The sequence below is a fragment of the Oncorhynchus gorbuscha genome, linkage group LG17, assembly GCF_021184085.1.
Source record: "Oncorhynchus gorbuscha isolate QuinsamMale2020 ecotype Even-year linkage group LG17, OgorEven_v1.0, whole genome shotgun sequence".
Lineage (NCBI taxonomy): Eukaryota > Metazoa > Chordata > Actinopteri > Salmoniformes > Salmonidae > Oncorhynchus > Oncorhynchus gorbuscha.
In genome coordinates this window covers 44168726-44187224 of record NC_060189.1, presented here as the reverse complement: position 1 = coordinate 44187224, position 18499 = coordinate 44168726, and the positions used below count along the sequence as shown (strand labels likewise).

Below are 18499 nucleotides of genomic sequence, written 5' to 3'. Positions count from 1 at the left end.
ATGAAAAGGACCCCCCCCCCCCCCCAATAATATATCTTCATTAGTTCAATCAAAGCCTACTTGCAGAAACACTTCTAACCGTTTAGTCCCAAAGAATACATATTTATTATTTTTCAATATGTGACAGGCAGCATGCGAAAATGTAAAGTTTAAAAGCAGCAGACAATCATGGTACCATTAAGTCCAACGTGAACTAAACATTATTACAAATGCACAGAAAGCATCCATGAACACACAGAATCACGAGTGACGGTTAAAGGCATTGTGTTACACTCTTAAGTGCTTCTGAGACTAACACAAATACATATTTATCTGTGAACATTTAGAAATGACACATTCCTTGGCCCAATAACAAATCATCCCCCAGCCAGCCCTCACCCACTATTGCTGAATGCTGACACATACAGTATCTACTATAATCCTTTCAGACCTACATATGTCTAGGGCAGTAGGGGTCGAGTAGGGATTGGTTTCTCGTGTTTTGTTGTTGACCATTTTTGATTTACTAGTGTCTGTCCATCAAGTTAGTTATTTTATTGATACTGCACCCCTCGTTCTCAGCCTTCTGGTACACCCTTCCCCCTGGCCTATGGCTCCACCACTAGTCCTGAGCAGAAGGACCTTCTGGTTCCCATTTGCACCTCTAAACAGGACAGTGTCAGCCGGTCCCAACTCGCTCCCTACCGCATCCCTTTCGCCCTAACCCTTACCCTAACGATGTTTGTGGCTAGGGCTTAGTCTGAACTGACTGTGGCTGGCTGTACAGATGAGTGATGTTCCAGGTGATTGTCTCCTCTGTTCTGTACACAATGGCTGTTCATCTAAACACGGTCTGTGTGTGTTTAACATCTCAGGAGCCTAGAACGGCACTATGGACTGACTGGCCAGAGTAGTAGAGTTCAGCTACACCTGTCAGTGACATATGTCTTCTAACAGACTGGGCAGTGTTGGCCAACAGACCATGTGTCTCTCAGAGCCATGTGTTTCTTGTTTGTCGTGATGGTTAGTTGGCTCCCTCTACAGGTTGTGGTGAGACCTGCAACATGTCCATGTGGTTCTGAAGCTCAGGCAGAGGAAGGGATGTGGTGGAAGAGGACTGCTGCTGGATTTTCTCTATGAATTCCTAAATAGTGAAAAGAGAGAGTTATTCACAAGCAGGTTTCGCTTGGCTAAATTCTCTTGAACAGTTATTACAATGAGCACCACCGATTTCCTGTTCCACGCAGTGCGGAGGAGACAGACATGTTTCAAGTTTCAAGCAAACAATCACCGTTGGCCAGGGTAACTGTGACAGCTTCCTCCAATGAGAGACCACTTCTTCCTCTCCCAGAATCCCCCGCTCTACCAGCTGTCTGACCAGGAACAGGAAGTTGTCCCACTGTAGAGATATGACAGAGAGCATGCTGGTTTATCTGGGGGGCATAAAACCTGAGCTTCACATACTCACGTCTACAGAATTTTCTATGAAATAAGGTTGACATAATTACATTTAGGATGACATTTACATGTAGGTAATTTAGCAGATGCAATTTTCCAGAGTGACTTACAGTAAGTGCATTCAATAAAGGTAAGTAAAACAACCACATATCAGTCAATGCAAGTAATTTCTTCAATACATACACTACACTACCGGTCAAATGGTCTAGGGTTTTTCTTTATTTTGACTATTTTCTACATTGTAGAATAATAGTGGAGACATCAAAACTATGAAATAACACATAGTATTGTTGAGATTCTTCAAAGTAGCCACCCTTTGCATTGATGACAGCTTCGCACATGCTTGGAATTCTCTCAACCAGCATCATGAGGCTTCACCTGGAATGCATTTCAATTGACAGGTGTGCCTTCTTAAAAAGTTAATTTGAGGAATTTCTTTCCTTCTTAATGCATTTGAGCCAATCAGTTGTGTTGTGACAAAGTAGGGGGTATACAGAAGATGGTCCTTTATCAAATAAGTCCATATTATGGCAAGAACAACTCAAATAAGCAAAGAGAAACAACAGTCATCATTACTTTAACATATGAAGATCAGTCAATGGGGAACATTTCAAGAGTGCAGTTGCAAAAACCATCAAGCGCTATGATGAAACTGGCTCTCATGAGGACCGCAACAGGAACTGAAGACACATAGTTCCCTCTGCTGCAGAGGATAAGTTCATTACCAGCCTCAGATATTGCAGCCCAAATAACTGCTTCAGCGTTCAAGTAACAGACATCTCAACACCACCTGTTCAGAGGCAACTGTGTGAATCAGGCCTTCAAGGTCAAATTGCTGCAAAGAAACCACTACGAAAGGACAACAATAATAAGAAGAGACTTGCTTGGGCCAAGATACAAGAGTAATAGACATTAGACGGGTGGAAATTTGTCGTTTGGTCTCGAGTCCAAAATCTGAGATTTTTGGTTCTAACCGCTGTGTCTTTGTGAGATGTGCTGTGGGTGAACGGATGAGCTCCACGTGTATTTCCCACCGAAAAGCATGGAGTAGGTGGTGTTATGGTGTGGGGGTGCTTTGCTGGTAACACAGTCTGTGATTTATTTAGAATTCAAGGGACAAGTAACTAGCATGGCTTCCAATCTGGTTTGGGCTTAGTGGGACTATCATTTGTTTTTCAATAGGACAATGCCCCAACACACCTCCAGGCTGTGTAAGGGCTATTTGACCAAGAAGGAGAGGGATGGAGTGCTGCATCAGATGACCTGACCTCCACAAATCACCCGACCTCAACCCAATTGAGATGGTTTGGGATGAGTCGGACTGCAGAGCGGAGGAAAAAATCAGCCAACAATCGCTCAGCATATGCGGGAACTCCTTCAAGACTGCTGGAAAAGTATTCCAGGTGAAACTGGTTGAGAAAATGCCAAGAATGTGCAAAGCTGTCAACAAGGCAAAGGGTGGCTATTTGAAGAATCTCAAACATGTTTAACACTTTTGGATACTACATGATTCCATGTGTTACTTCATAATTTTGATGTCTTCAGTATTATTCTACAATGTAGAAAATAGTGAAAATAAAATAACCTCTTGAATGAGTAGGTTTTATAAAACTTTTGACCGGTATTATACATACTGCTTCAACTACATACAGCTGAAGTCAGAAGTTTACATACACCTGCCAAATACATTTAAACTCAGTTTTTACACAATTCCTGACATATAATCAAAGTAAAAATATAATTTCTTAGGTCAGTAAGGATCACCATTCATTTTAAGAATATGAAATGTCAGAATAATAGAGAAAACTATTTATTTCAGCTTTTATATTTTTCATCACATTCCCAGTGGGTCAGAAGTTTACATACACTCAATCAGTATTTGGTAGCATTGCCTTTCAATTGTTTAACTTGGGTCAAATGTGTTGGGTAGCCTTCCACAAGCTCCACACAATAAGTTGGGTGAATTTCAGTCCATTCCTCCTGACAGACCTGGTGTAATAGAGTCAGGTTTTGTAGGCTTCCTTGCTCGCACACGCTTTTTCAGTTCTGCCCACAAATTTTCTATAGGATTGAGGTCAGGGCTTTACGATGGCCACTCCAATACCTTGACTTTGTTGTCCTTAAGCCATTTTGCAACAACTTTGAAAGTATGCTTGGGGTCATTGTCCATTTAGAAGACCCATTTGCAACCAAGCTTTAACATTGTCTTGAGATGTTGCTTCAATATATCCACATAATTTTCCATCCTCGTGATGCAATCTATTTGTGTGAAGTGCACCAGTCCCTCCTGCAGCAAAGCACCCCCACAACATGATGCTGCCACCCCCGTACAGATGAACGTGTACAGATGAACGTGGTATCTTCAGGCGTTTGGAAATTGCTCCCAAGGATGAACCACTTGTGGAGGTCTACTATTTTTTTCTGAGGTCTTGGCTGTTTTCTTTTGATTTTCCCCATGATGTCAAGCACAGGCACTGAGTTTGAAGGTAGGCCTTGAAATACATCCACAGTTACACCCCCAATTGACTCAAATGAGGTCAATTAGCCTATCAGAAGCTTCTAAAGCCATGATATTTTCCAAGCTGTTTAAAGGCACAGTCAACTAGTGTATGTACACTTCTGACCCACTGGAATTGTGATACAGTGAATTAAAAGTGAAATAATCTGTCTGTAAGACGTACCTGTGAGTCGCTGGCCATGAGGACAGCACTGAGTGTCATTTCTGTGAAGAGCAGGTGGAGGGGGGCTGATGAACAACAGTCTCTCCCCCACAGGAGGATCAACTGCTCCAGCAGGACTTTGATTGAACAGCCTACCCTTTGGACTGGTGAGTCTGGTAGTACTGGATCAGGAGACACTGTCCTACCAGGAGACACTGTCCTACCACATTCCTCCTGTGGGGACACCATGGGCAGCTCCCCTGAAACTGTGCATACACACAAATTCAACGATGATCAACATTAGGTCTCATCTGGCTTCATTCCATAATGTATATGCTGTAGCCAACCCTTGTCCTACAGGACATGCACTGAGGGCATGATAACAATGGAGGTCTTGGCAACAGGCAAATTAATGTACACAGTGTACAAAACATTAGGAACAGCTTACTAATATTGAGTTGCACCCCCCTTTTTCCCTCAGAACAGCCTGAATTTGTCGGGAAATGGTGTCAAAACCATTCCACAGGGATGCTGGCCCATGTTGACTCCAATGCTTCCCACAGTTGTGTCCAGTTGGCTGGATGTCCTTTGGGTGGTGGACCGTTCTTGATACACGCAGGAAACTGTCGAGCGTAAAAAGACCAGCAGCGTTGCAGTTCCTGACACACTCAAACCGGTGCGCCGGGCACCTACGACCATACCCTGTTCAAAAGGCACTTAAATATTTTGTCTTGCCCGTTCAACCGCTGAATGACACACACAATCCATGTCTCGAGGCTTTAAAATCTGTCTCCTCCCCTTCAATCTACACTGATTAAAGTGACATCAATAACGGATAATAGCTTTCACCTCCTCCTCATGGAAAGAGCAGGTGGTCCTAATGTTTCATACACTCAGTGCATCTCCCCCCGACCCGGTTTCTAGCCGTAGTCCCAGCTCTCGTCATCTTACCTAGTTTACAGGCTAGTAGGACGGTGCAACGTATCAGCATCTGTTCAGGCATTGGGAATGAGAACTGTGAAGTAATAGGTAGGAGGGAGAGGAGAGAGAATAAATACAAATCAAAAACAAACTTCTAGTATACATGTCTAGGTCTGTGGCCGTCATTACATTCCGCCAGCCGGTAACTGTCATGCAAATGACAGCCGTTATCACGTTTATTTGACCATTATTTAACAGACACGTTTAGCATCTCCAAGCCGGCACACATGCAAATCGCTAATGGCCGCAGTTGAAACATTTGTAAAAGTATTTGGAAAGTATTCACACCCCACATTGTTACCTTACAGCCTTATTCTAAAATGGATTAAATACATTTTTCCCCCTCATCAATCTACACAAAATACCCCATAATGACAAATAGAAAACAGGCTTAGATTTCTGGCAAATGTATTAAAAATAAAAAACAAATATACCTTATTTAAATAAGTATTCAGACCCTTTACTATGAGACTCAAAATTGAGCTCAGGTGCAGCCTGTTTCCATTGATCATCCTTGAGATGTTTCTACAACTTGATGAGTCCACCTGTGGTAAATTCAATTGATTGGACATGATTTGGAAAGGCACCCACCTGAGTATATATAAGGTCCCACAGTTGACAGTGCATGGCAGAGCAAAAACCAAGTCATGAGGTTGAAGGAATTGTACGTAGAGCTCCGAGACAGGATTGTGTTGGGGCACAGATCTAGGGATGGGTATCAAAAAATGACTGCAGCATTGAAGGTCCCCAAGATCACAGTGGCCTCCATTATTCTTAAAATGAAGAAGTTTGGAACTACCGCCCTGCCAAACTGAGCAATCGGGGAAGAAGGGCCTTGGTCAGGGAGGTGACCAAGAACCCAATGGTCACTCTTGGTCCAGTACTACTCTCCCATCTCCTCTTTGGAGATGGGAGAACCTTTCAGACGGACAACCATCTCTGCAGCACTCCACCAATCAGGCCTTTATGCAGAAGCCACTCCTCAGTAAAAAGCCACGACAGCCCGCTTGGAGTTTGCTAAAAGGCACCTAAAGAACTCTCAGACCATGAGAAACAAGATTCTCTGGTCTGATTGAACTCCTTGGCCTGAATGCCAAGAGTCATGTCTGGAGGAAACCTGGCCCCATCTCTACAGTAAAGCATGGTGGTGGCAGAATCATACTGTGGGGGTGTTTCTCAGCAGCAGGGACTGGGAGACTAGTCAGGACCGAGGGAAAGATGAAAGGAGCAAAGTACAGCGAGATCCATGATGAAAACCTGCTCCCGAGCGCTCGGCACCTCAGCCTAGGGGAAATGTTCACCTTCCAACAGGACAACGACCCTTTAGCACACAGCCAAGACAATGTGTAACGGATGTGAAACGGCTAGCTTAGTTAGCGGTGCGCGCTAAATAGCGTTTCAATCGGTGACGTCACTTGCTCTGAGACCTTGAAGTAGTAGTTCCCCTTGCTCTGCAAGGGCCGCGGCTTTTGTGTGTGGAGCGATGGGTAACGATGCTTCGTGGGTGACTGTTGTTGATGTGTGCAGAGGGTCCCTGGTTCGCGCCCGGGTATGGGCGAGGGGACGGTCTAAAGTTATACTGTTATAAATGCAGGAGTGGCTTCGGGACAAATCTGTGAATGTCCTTGAGTGGCCCTGCCAGAGCCCGGACTTGAACCCGATCGAACATCTCTGGAGAGACCTGAAAAAAGCTGTGCAATGACATTCCCCATCCAACCTGACAGAGCTTGAGAGGATCTGCAGAGAAGAACGGGAGAAACTCCCCAAATACAGGTGTGCCAAGCTTGTAGCGTCATACCCAAGAAGACTTGATGCTATAATCGCTGCAACGGTGCTTCAACAAAGTACTGAGTAAAAGGTCTGAATACTTAAGTAAAAGTAATATCATTTTATTTTTAATACATTTGAAAACTTTTCTTAAAACCTGTTTCTGCTTTGTCATTATGGGGTATTTTGTGTAGATTGATGAGGGGGGGAAAAAACACTTGAATACATTAGAATAAGGCTGTAACATAAAATGTGAAAAAAGTGACAGAGTCTGAATACTTTTTGAATGCACTGCATTTATTTTAGGGTTAGGCAGGTCAAAATTTTTTTTTTTTTAAATGTATATCATAAGAACAAGTGTATTCTGAGTCGGCCTAACACACGTTATCTGGCCATGCCTCGGCCTGTAGGTAGTCTGTTAAGATATGCTTAGAAATCCTGTGACATTATTATTTACCGTTTCCCCTCCATTCCCGAGCGAGCGCACACTGCGCATATGTAACGCTATGTTGAGAGTAAAAGTCATCATTTGAAACAGGTCCTATACACTAGATTTAGAGTTACTTGGCAACTTTAGTTGTGAATGACACAAACCTTAGAAAAGATATGGGCTGCATGATGTGATTATAGGGTATTGATGATTTGGGAAAGTTGCAACAAAAAAAGAAGAAGCTGGTGCTCTGTTCCTTGCCTCAGGCTGAACATGCCGTTCTCTCATCAAGTGATCATATTTTCACTATTCTAAATGTAATCTTGTCTTTACTATCATGTAAAAGTAGTTTTAATTTAGAATGGGCCATATATCAAATGGGCAGAAACAGGGGCATGGGAAAAAAGACATGTCATCCACTTGCACCCAAATAGTGAATGGAGGTTGTGCTTTCTTGCGGTTCCTTTTATGCTGGGTAGGCTACTCCGGTTTTACAGCAGAGCAATGTGCATAATATTAGCAGCTGAGAAATTAATATATTAGCACTAGAAAGCTGGGATCCTCCTCTTTCTAGTGGCAACCATCAGAACTCTGCATTCACACAGGATTGCATGTAGAAATGTCTGGGCTCATAAGAACACTTATTTCACTTCACGCGTCAACCCGTTTGAGGAGCAAGCCTCTCACTGCGCGACAGGTGATATTCTACCTAAACTCTATATGGCATGGGCTCTCTAACCCAGTTCCTGCAGCTACCCTGTGCTTCATTTGGGAAAGCAAGCGAAATCTGTTCACGAACATCGATAGTAACATGTTTAACCAATGAAACACATTTAATTAAACTGTTGACAGCCCCTGTCTCGCATCCTCGAGAAACTATTGAAGGAGAGAGAAGAGACGGAAACGCATGGTGGTGAGATATTAATTATGATAATATTTGTTTTTTTAAATACACTATTAGTAGGCTATTCAAGATCAAATACAAATTCACTATAATCGTAGGCTAACTATACTCGGTAAGTGAATGAACCAACTGCATCACCTAGGCTTATACGTTCTCTCCCAGACTCATGGATAGAACATTTGGAGAGTATCATAAGGTAACCATGCCATCCAGTATGCATAACACAGTCCACACTAAAGAGGATTACTAGAGTTTTGTTGAATTTTGGAATAGCCTATAGGCTAGACAATTGTGTACCAAAGACATCTTAAATCTGTTGTATTTAAAAAAAAAATAATTCTGCCGTGCGTAATATGCGGTAGGCTATATAGGCCTATTGTATAACGCCATTTTAATTCAGGCTTTATACAGGCCTATGCATAAGCTTCAATATGCCAATGGGTGTTCTACATGAGATGCCTTAAATGCTTTGCATTAATCATCACCTTAGAAAGCTCTGTCCATTTAGTTGTGTTTGGCTTTGAAACAACATCCACAACGACCACGTTTTCCCCTCAGTTTCCACCTGTTGTTGAACTTCTTTCTTCAGAGTGATCGATCACAGTGAGGTCAAACAATGTAGACTAACAGTTTCAAAAGCATGACACTGTTTTGATGAGATTTTCAATTGTATTTTGCATTGATTGTCAGAGTGGTTAGAGGGACAACCGAGACCTGAGTACCAGGCCATTAGTGACCTGATGATCGTTAGAGAGTTGGGTACTGCCAACGCATCAGTGCCATTCATGTCAAAGCGCACAGATTACCGTGACTCAAACGGTCACGTGGAATTTTGACTGCGGTCATGACTGCAGGTGTGGAGGTAATACGGTCACCACAACAGCCCTATGCAGAACCTCTATCGGAACCATAAACCCATGTTCATTGCGGGAGTATAAAGCATGTGTTAATCAGGACCAAGGTGACGACAGCCTGCGGTACCTTTTTGCAGCTCAGTGTGTCTCCTACTTTTCCCAGTAGAGCGTTCAGCTGTAGACAAGTCAACGCTTCCTTTTCAGACCGCGGGCCTACTGCAATACTCAACACCTCCTGTAGGGGGCACAATCATCCTCTTTTATATTATCATCAATAAGACTGATTCACCAGAACCTCACATAATCTACCATTATTCTGATTGATTTTATGCTCTCATACTTCTATCTATCAAAGTCAAATCAAATTTTATTGGTCGCATACACATATTTAGTACATGTTTTTGAGGCTGTAGCGAAACGCTTGTGTTCCTAGCTCCAAACTAGTGTCTATAATAAGGATAGCATTACATCCTGGTATTCTTCATTCATTAGAATATTACCTTAATCTCTACCAGGACATCAGATGGTAGTGGTGCACTGTGGGGGCAGTCTGGAGGGCAGGATGTCACAGCCTCCTCCTTGCCCATGTCCCGTTTTGGGGTACGTGACTGCTCCTGGGAGACTGCTGCAGCTCCAGCTTTAGCCACAAGACTAGAACCTTCCACACCACTAGCCTCTGGGCTGGGAAGAGACTTCATCACACGGTCAAACTTTGTTTTCCACTCTCGCTTGACCAGGGCTGTGATGTTGGAGGAGAGCCAGCTATAGGCCTTCTCAGTGGCCAGGCGCTTGGTGATGTTCTCAGATGTAGTGAGAACCTGGCGGGAGAGACATCGCATGTTAGCATCGTCAGCAAGGACCGATTTAGCTATAGCTAATTTATTAAGAAAGAAAATGTACCACGAGTGTGATACGTGGTTGTCTCACCTAGCTATCTTTAGACCGATGCACTAACTGTATGTCGCTCTAGATAAGAGCGTCTGCTAAATGACTAGCATGTCAATGTAGACGAGAGTTAAAAGAGCAACGCTGAATAGACTTACAGCGGGAGACGTCTCGTCAGGAAGAAGAACCCGGATGGCTTCTGGACCCTTCTCACTGCAAAACCTGAACGCACAAGAGTCTGTAGTCAAAGCTCCACGAAAATTAGAGTCACACCCCATACAGACCTGGGTTTAAAAATAGTACCATAGGCAGGACTTGCACTTTAGGGACCATTTAATTGGCAAGCTAGATGAATCAAGTTTATAACCACACATAGACGAAACCATGTGTACCTGGTAGCTCTCTCCAGAGCCTCCTGGCCCCCGTCACAGAGCTGAGCACAGATTGAGTCGTTGAGTATCAGAGGATTGGCCCCTGGTGACATCAGCCCCTCCCTCAGCAACCTCTCTCCACCACGGACCAGCTCACACACCAGCGTGACCCTGCAACACAGTCACATGAGGATACTACACGTATCAACACTGACACCTACAAACAGTGGATACATACGATCACTATATTATATGCGAGTGTACAAAACATTAGGAACACCTCTTTCCACGACATAGGCTGACCAAGTGAAAGCTTTGATCCTGTATTGATTACACCTGTTAAATCCACTTCAAACAATCTGGATGAAGGGGAGGAGGCGGGTTAAAGAAGGATTTTTAGGCCTTCAGACATGGATTCTGTTTGTGTCATTCAGCGGGTGAATGAGCAAGACAAAATATTTAAGTGCCTTTGAACGGGGTATGGTCGTAGGTGCCAGGCACACCGGTTTGGGTGGGTCAAGAACTGCAACGCTGCTGGGTTTTTCACGCTCAACAGTTTCCCGTGTGTCTCAAGAACGGTCCACCACCCAAAGGATATCCAGCCGACCGGACACAACTGTGGGAAGCATTAGAGTCAACATGGGCCAGCATCCCTGTGGAACAATTGACACATTGTAGAGTCCATGCTCTGGCAAACTGAGGCTGTTCTGAGGGCAAAAGGGGGTGCCACTCAATATTAGAAAGGTGTTCCTAATGTTTTGTACACTCAGTGTATACTGTTACACACACACACACACACACACGACAGTACCCACTTCATATGTTTGACACAGTTGGATCCCACCCTCTCAGCTACAAACTCCACCGTTCGTCTGAGAGATGGAGGCTGGTTATGGAAGAAGGCTTGCTCCAAATCCACCTTTACAGACAAAGGTGACAACACAGTCAAATCAACATGCTTCCAGAGACACTTTTCTTCCTATTTAGTATGCTTTGCTGGGAAGAGGAGAGACGGTCAGAAAGATAGTAGGAGAGTATCACATAGGCAGTACGTCGGATTGGAACCCGGGGCACTAACCACTAGGCCAGCTACTCCTAGAACCGTACCTGTCGTTTTTGCTGTGACCTGGTGGTGGTGGGGGTACCTCTCAGCTCAGCAGAGGTAGGGGTGATCTTACGGATGAGGCCTCCACCCCTGGCAGAGCTACCGGCCACAAAGGCAGCGAGGAGTTTACGGAACTCACCTGAAAACAGGAGATAGAACAGATAATCGTGTAGAAATAGAATAACTATAGTCTATAGCCAGGGTTGGGGAGGAACGGATTAGATGTAAGGGATTACAAAAACAACGTTAACTGTAATCCGTTACCGGCAAAAATATTGCAATCAGATTAGATACTTTTGAAAAACTAGATGATTACTTTTAAATTGAGAAAAAAATAAAATCTTTGACACTTCTGTTGTTTTCTCAATGACATTCACATCAGCATTGAAAAACGGGGCAAGTTTAAGTTTGTTCCACTGTGACTCGGCTACAGTCCAAGCTGTGTCATCCAATTGTGCGACTGCTGTCGGCATCCAAAGATTATCCAACCTGAATAAAGGCTTGGAGGTACGGATGACAGCAGTGGTGTAGTCTACGGCGATACGGATATCACTTATTATTGATATCAACATAGCGCATTGATGTGAGTCACACAGCTACTCTCTGATTTAGCTATTTGCGCCTTACGGATTGTGGATGGCTGTTCACAAATCTAAATGTGTATTTGAACCAAATAATAGTTGAATTCTTGAAGTTAAAGCTGCCAATCAATCATTCTTCTTGAAAGCAGTGGACAGCCAGTGAAAAATGCACTCTTCCAACAGCTACATAGAACAGATCCCAGCCTATGGAATAAAAGTGGGGCTTTTATTGCTCAATCTAATTCATGCTGATAAAAAAAATCTAATGGACAGGTGCTCAAACTCGCACACTTTTGATAAACTTAACGAGGGGCAATCTGTAGTTGCTACATACATTTTTGGACTTGTAAATTATATCAATGTACAGATATAATTTAATGTAGCAGTAAGTGATGGTTAGAAGAAGCCTACATAACCAACCCATAAAGTAACATTTTACCTCCATATATGGCCAGCTATGTAAACATTAACATTGATTTATCCTGCAATAGATGTCGTTCAATTGGTAACATACATTTTTGTCTTCTTAAAATGCCTCTCAAGGGCAAAGTAATCTAAAAGTAACTGAATGTAATCAGATAACGTTACTGAGTTTTGGTAATCCAAAAGTTGCGTTACTGATTACAATTTTGGACATGTAACTAGCAACTAACGGATTACATTTAGAAAGTAACATACCCAATGCTGTCTATTACTATAAATTACTCATTTGTTTTCTATAGATGTACCCACCCAGGAAAGGACAGCAGGTGTAGAGGAGCTGTTGGTCCACCAGGGGGAGACAGTCCTAAAATAAACAAAAAAACAAGTTAATCAAAACTCATGAAAAGACCGTGGCATTTCGCCTTCAAATGTAATTGAGAAGAGCCATTCCAGTTTACTCACAAGTCCCTGGACGTTGGTCTGGCTCTCCTCTAGCTCGACAGCTACAGCGAAATCAGTAGTGAAGAAAAGCTCCTCCGGGATCACTGGGATCTGGAACAGCCAGCCTAGAACAGCCACCAATAGAAGCTGATTCAGGTAACACACCTCTCCTTCTCTGGACAGCACCATCCGCCTAAGAGACACACACACACACACACACTGGGTCAGGACTTCAGATCACGAGAGAGACGGGGAAACAGAGTTGGAAAGGGAGAAATAGAGGGAGAAGGAGAGAGATGGGTAGAAAGAGAAAGGGAGAAATGAAGGAAGAAACTGGAGACAGGAAGAAGGTAGAAGGAGAGTGGATGAGTGAGAACACATGCAAGAGAGAGTGAAAGCACTAAAAAAGGAGAATGATAGAGAAAGTAACACACACCTGTATAGGCTGAGCAGCAGTCCCAGAACGGTCCTGTAGCAGAGGAGGAAGGGACCGGTGAAGTCCAGCATGGAGAGGAACTCCACCAGCCAGGGCACAGTCAGGATGGTCCGTCTCCTACGAACACAGCTACGCAGGACCGCACACACATCCAGCACAGACATACTCTGAGAATGGAGGGAAGGAAAAAGCACAGAGGAAGGAAGCCACAATCTGGTAAGAAACTAGTACTTTACTGACTTGTAATAAAATAGTTATCTTCCGCGGATGGATGAAAGAATATGCCTCTTCCAACAAGGGTGAGGGTCAGTGACATTTCAATTCAGTCAATTCTGGTTTGAAGTCTACTTCCTGAATTGCTTCCACCGACTACTATTCCAAGTCTGGTGCCACAGTACCTTGCTGCGGAGGCTGGCAGTAGCCTCCTGTATCTCCCTGGAGGGCCTCTCAGAGGTCTGGTATGGCAGGAAGGAGATATAACCCAGGAACTTAGCTAGGAGACGAGCCAACAGCAGGACAGAGGAGAAACGCTGCTTCTCATCCTGAGAGAGAGAGATGAGGTGGCACAGAGAGAGGGCGAGAGAGAGGAGATATGGGAAAGGGGGGTATTAAAACAAGAAAATATATTCTCCACCAAGCCCCATTCTGATTGAGGTGAGAGATCTTGCACCAGGTCTACAGAGTAATCAGTGCTGACCTGTTGTTCCATGTCTCCCTCTCCCTCGGTACTGGAGACCACGGGAGCCAGGACGGACACCTCGTCAAGCTGGAGGAGCTGCTGACACAGACTGTCCTTCAGGTGCTGGTTCAGCTGGCAGCTAGGACAGAGAGGCATGGTTAAGGGTAGACGTTCACCCAAATGACAAATCAGGATACTTCCGCATCTGTATAGATCTGAGAACAATCAATCCGTATAAGATCGCTGCAAAATGCACAAGTAGTGTTTAACACTGCAGGAACCCGATCAATATGATTTGACAATCTGGTAATCTGCAAAATGCGACTGCATTGTATCCAAGCTGGAACACCACTGTCAATCTCACCAGCTTGCGGTCTTTAAGAAGTCCCTGAAGAACTCCTGGTGTCCCGGGAAGGTGGGTGGAGGACAGGGTCCCAGAATGCCTTGGGGCTGGATCAGACGCTCCTCCAGACGCTTTAGACGCCCCAGGCTGTCTGCTCCCAGCATGCCTAGCAGGTCCGCGTCGGGGGTGTCGCCCGGGGAGCCCAGAGCACGGGGACCTTTGCACATCTAGAGGGAGAGAGGGGTGTGAGCGAGAGAGAGAGAGAGCGCGAGTGTGTGTGTAATTGCACCATCCCAATTCCATACCTGCACCAACTGCTTGAGGAAGAGTCTGGCGAAATGAGAGTGGTTTCCAGTAGAGTTCAGTTGACTCACCATTCCTCTGAAAGGAGGAAGCACAACAGCACCACCATTATAACATGACCAATAACAAGGCCTACTCCTATAAAAAAAGACATCACATTTTGCTGGAACCAGAGCCTTTTTATAGTCCAGGAATAGGCTTAAACTCGTTCTGTGAAACTGGCCATTAGTTTGCTACCACTAGTATTGGTCTTACCTGACCCTATTGCCTAGTTCAGCTTCAAACTCCCATCTAGGTTCCTTGTGGAAGTCTTCCCACTCTCGCAGCACCTCGTAGAAAATATCCCTCTGCTTCTTGAAGGTGTGGAAGGCCTTGTCACTGCTGAAGTTGGAGCGGTTGTCAGTCGCAGGCTGGAACGGCACAGAGTGGATGAAGGTGTCAACAGAGGGGGAGACCTGGAAGGGAAGAGAGAGAGGGCTGGGCTCAATTACATTTCAATTCATTGCTTTGCCATTAGGAAAATGTGAATTGCTGTTCACTTCGGAGTTGACTGAAGAGAACGAAACATGAGTGTATTAGTGCTCTTGTCATGTTGGGTTTATGTACCTTGGCTGTGCTGGGGTCCTGGGCCAGAGTCAGTCTGTTCCTCAGGGACGGAGAGAAGCAGGTCACCCTCTCGTTCTCAGCCAAGAGACGCAGGGTGTCTTTGTCCAGGTGAGACACCAACCTGACACAGACAAAGATTGTTTTAACCTTTATTTCGCCAGGTTGTCACATTGATGTCAAATTACCTCTTTTACAAGGGAGACCTAGCCAAGAGTGCAGGTCCGGTATAAACACATATGGAGCCAGACTATCATAGGATTCAAATCTTAAATGTTCAGTATAATATCCCCAGAAAGAAGGAAGAACTCACTTAAACTGATTCTCCAGCACCCTGACAGAGAAGTAGACACAGTTGTGCACCTTGCTGAGGTAGCCTCTTTCCAGGACGTCTGTGTAGATCAAACACAACAAAGGTTTTAGCAAAGTCACATTGTCACCAATAAAACATTAATTAACCCATACATTTAAATAAATACATTTGAAAAAAAGAATAAAAGAAAGAATATTACAAAACTCCATCCATACCGATTACTGGTCATGTTAAAGAATCTCCACCTCTCACCTAACGTCCCCATACTTAGATCCTTGTCCTCTTCCTCTGTGACGGCTGGTGTTCTAGATGTCAGGAGCTGCAGCACAAAGAACAGCTCCAGGAACACGTTGGGAACTAGGTTCTCTGTCAGAAAGAGATAGACCAAACACAACATTAGAATCTTCACCAGAATTAATGTTATTACACAACAGTAATTAAAAAATATATTTGTATTTTATTTTTAAATTGCACTAAATGCACATTACTTCAACTGAAGTACTTAAAATATTTCCAAAAGAACACATTTTGATTATATAGCTAGCCAACCATAGCCTGGTCACAGATCTCTTGTGCCAACTTCTATGATCAATGCAGACAGCAAAAAGATATCTGGGACCATCACAAGAACCAGGTTTACCCCCCTCTAGCATGAAACACTGTCTCCCCCTACAGGTCAAGTACCAGAGATGCAGGTGCAGTAGAGGTCAGCCAGAAGGTCCAGTTCAGAGGTCAAGGTGACTTTAGAGGGGTCAGGACATGACCCCTGGGTGACAGGGGTTATTTTGGAGCCCGATACTGGCCGGAGCCCTGATTTGGTAGGGGTACAGGGGTCCAAAGAGGTGGGTAGAGGGGAGCCCACCTGCTGGGCTCGTTTACACCTACAAAAAACAAGTAACAGATTGAAAATGACAGCAAAGGAACGAATGAGATAATTGAGATTGACAGAGGTAGAAAAAGGACTGGTTTCATGATCCCAAATAAGACTACTCCTGGATTTTTTTTAAACTTTCAATTGAGATTTTCCATTAAACAAATGTTTTGTCCAGGATTTGGCTGACTCTTGTGTTTGGGAAATCAGTCCTAGAAGGTGTGTGTTGTAATGGTGACTGGCCTTCTTAACCCACTTACTTCACTCTCTTTAGCAGTTCTCTCTCCTCCTGCAGACTGAGGAGAGAGTGGGATACGTTCAGGGCCCCAGTGATGCTCCCTTCGATGGCCCCAGTGACTGTCTCTGGGACTGGGGGTGGGCTGGAGGGCCTGGTGCTGAACGGGGTGGAAGTGAAACAGGTCTTCGGTCTGGAGTGAGGCCGCTCTGCACTGACTGGGGTTGGGTTGATCCTCCGAGATGGTTTTGTATGCAGTCTAGTGGAAAAAAAGTGGGGAGGACAGAACAGTATGATAAAAATAACATTGTTGTTGATTGTTTTAGTTGAAGATATTTTTGATTGATCTCTTAATTCACAGGTGAGAACGTTTCATTCAGTGTTCTTAAATTCAATTCAAGGCATAGAACAGAACTCACGCTGGTGATGCATGCGACATCCCCATAGGTGGGAAGTCTTCCAGATTGGATAAATTGAGCTGGACCAGCGTTGTCATCTGAGCCATTGGAGGTGACACAGCTGGGTCACCCATTTTATTAGCCCCTCCTCCCCTTCCCTTCCTCCCACCACCCTCAGATCTTCCTGGCCCCACCTCCTCAGTCTGGAACACACCACGCCCCCCACCCTGCCTTCCCTGCCCTCCCATCCCGGCACTCCTCCTGCGGCCACGCGGCTGCTGCTGGACCCCAAGGCTGAGACTGTGGTGCTGCTGGAGCTCTGGAGGTGACGGCATGAAATCCCCCAAACTGGCTCTCTGGGTGGAGCGGCGCTCTGAGGGAGGGTGCCTGGAGGTGGAGGCTGGAGCAGGGCTCCTGGCTGAGCTGAAGGAAGGACTACTGAGGGCGCTGATCCCACCCAGGCAGTGGGAGCCAGATGGGGGTTGGGTAGTATCCCACTCAGCCCCAGGGGACAGGGAGGGAGTGGAGGAGAATAGCTGTACACGGCTGGCACTACGAGGACCGGTTCCAGGTCCGGTAGATCTGCAGCCCTCCCTATGCTCACTGGAGAAGCCTGGCCCCTGCTGAGAGGGCTGGGAGACCCTGGGTTGGCTGGGGGTCTTGGCGGGTGTGGCAGGGCCATGGGTGAGGGTGGAGCAGCTCTGCTCTCGCAGGAAGTTCAACAGGAAAGGAACAAACTCCTGTCTTTCTATTTTCAGTGGCTTACACCATGCCAAGCTGTCACTGTCCTGTTGTGACAATAACAGTAGGAAGAATGTATGAGAACATCTCAAGAATATCTAGCTTACATAACGTTCGCTAGTTATCTTGAAGTGGTCATCATTAGCTAGCTATCTAGCAATACTTCCCTAAAGAACTAGTTACGTTAGTTGATGACCTGATTTACACCATTCTGAAGATGATACGACAGGTAGCGAGTTGTCAGTTGACTAACAGGTAAGCTATTGATTTCATAACAGTTAGCTAGCAAACTGGCTAGCTAGTCTAGTTTCCATATTGAAAACAGCAGATGAGCGAGCAGTGGAAAAAGTTTTGTTTACATCCGTTCCACGATGACATTTCGCAGCGCACGCAAAACTATTGAAACCAGACCCCACAAAATCCACTTAATCTCGGGTTTGCAATTGTCACTTACCCCGTCGTGTTTTAGCCATTCTACGGCCTTGATAGCTTCCACTTCCTTCTGCAGCAGCGATTCCAAAAGAGCCGCCATTCTGGTCTGAGCAGGCGCCGTCTGGCACTCTGCCTGCTGCTTGGAGTTGGGGGCGGACCAGAATGGGAGCAGGCGCGCGAATGTCGCTACTGCATTGCCCTGGAGCGCGCTCCAGAAACAAGGACAGCATGTCTACTTCCGTCAGATAATTTCCTGCGACTGACAAGTCAACGTTTAAGTGCAAACAGCACTCAAACCGGAACCAA

General features: G+C 45.0%; 1 protein-coding gene across 1 annotated transcript; it reads right to left on the bottom strand.

The window, feature by feature from the left end:
- Positions 1-77: 77 nt before the first annotated feature.
- On the bottom strand, positions 78-18414 carry cdan1 (codanin 1). The gene is made up of 25 exons (XM_046309053.1): positions 18216-18414; positions 17042-17808; positions 16648-16881; positions 16201-16397; positions 15769-15882; positions 15517-15595; positions 15207-15327; positions 14856-15055; positions 14603-14678; positions 14319-14524; positions 13973-14093; positions 13674-13817; positions 13276-13442; positions 12861-13032; positions 12708-12762; positions 11397-11533; positions 11105-11208; positions 10311-10460; positions 10077-10140; positions 9534-9851; positions 9161-9268; positions 5049-5112; positions 4119-4363; positions 1271-1378; positions 78-1123 (listed from the first exon to the last, which is right to left on the bottom strand). The coding sequence occupies exons 1-25, from the start codon at positions 18291-18293 to the stop codon at positions 1004-1006; spliced, it is 4149 nt and encodes a 1382-aa protein (XP_046165009.1). The 5' UTR covers positions 18294-18414; the 3' UTR covers positions 78-1003.
- Between the last annotated feature and the right edge of the window lie 85 nt (positions 18415-18499).

Coding starts and splice junctions, on each gene's coding strand:
- cdan1 (XM_046309053.1), bottom strand. CDS start 18,293: ATGGCGGCTCTTTTGGAATCGCTGCTGCAGAAGGAAGTGGAAGCTATC. Junction 5,113..9,160: donor ACACACTGAGCTGCAAAAAG/GTACCGCAGGCT, acceptor ATTACTTCACAG/TTCTCATTCCCAATGCCTGA. Junction 4,364..5,048: donor CCTACTAGCCTGTAAACTAG/GTAAGATGACGA, acceptor GTGTATGCACAG/TTTCAGGGGAGCTGCCCATG.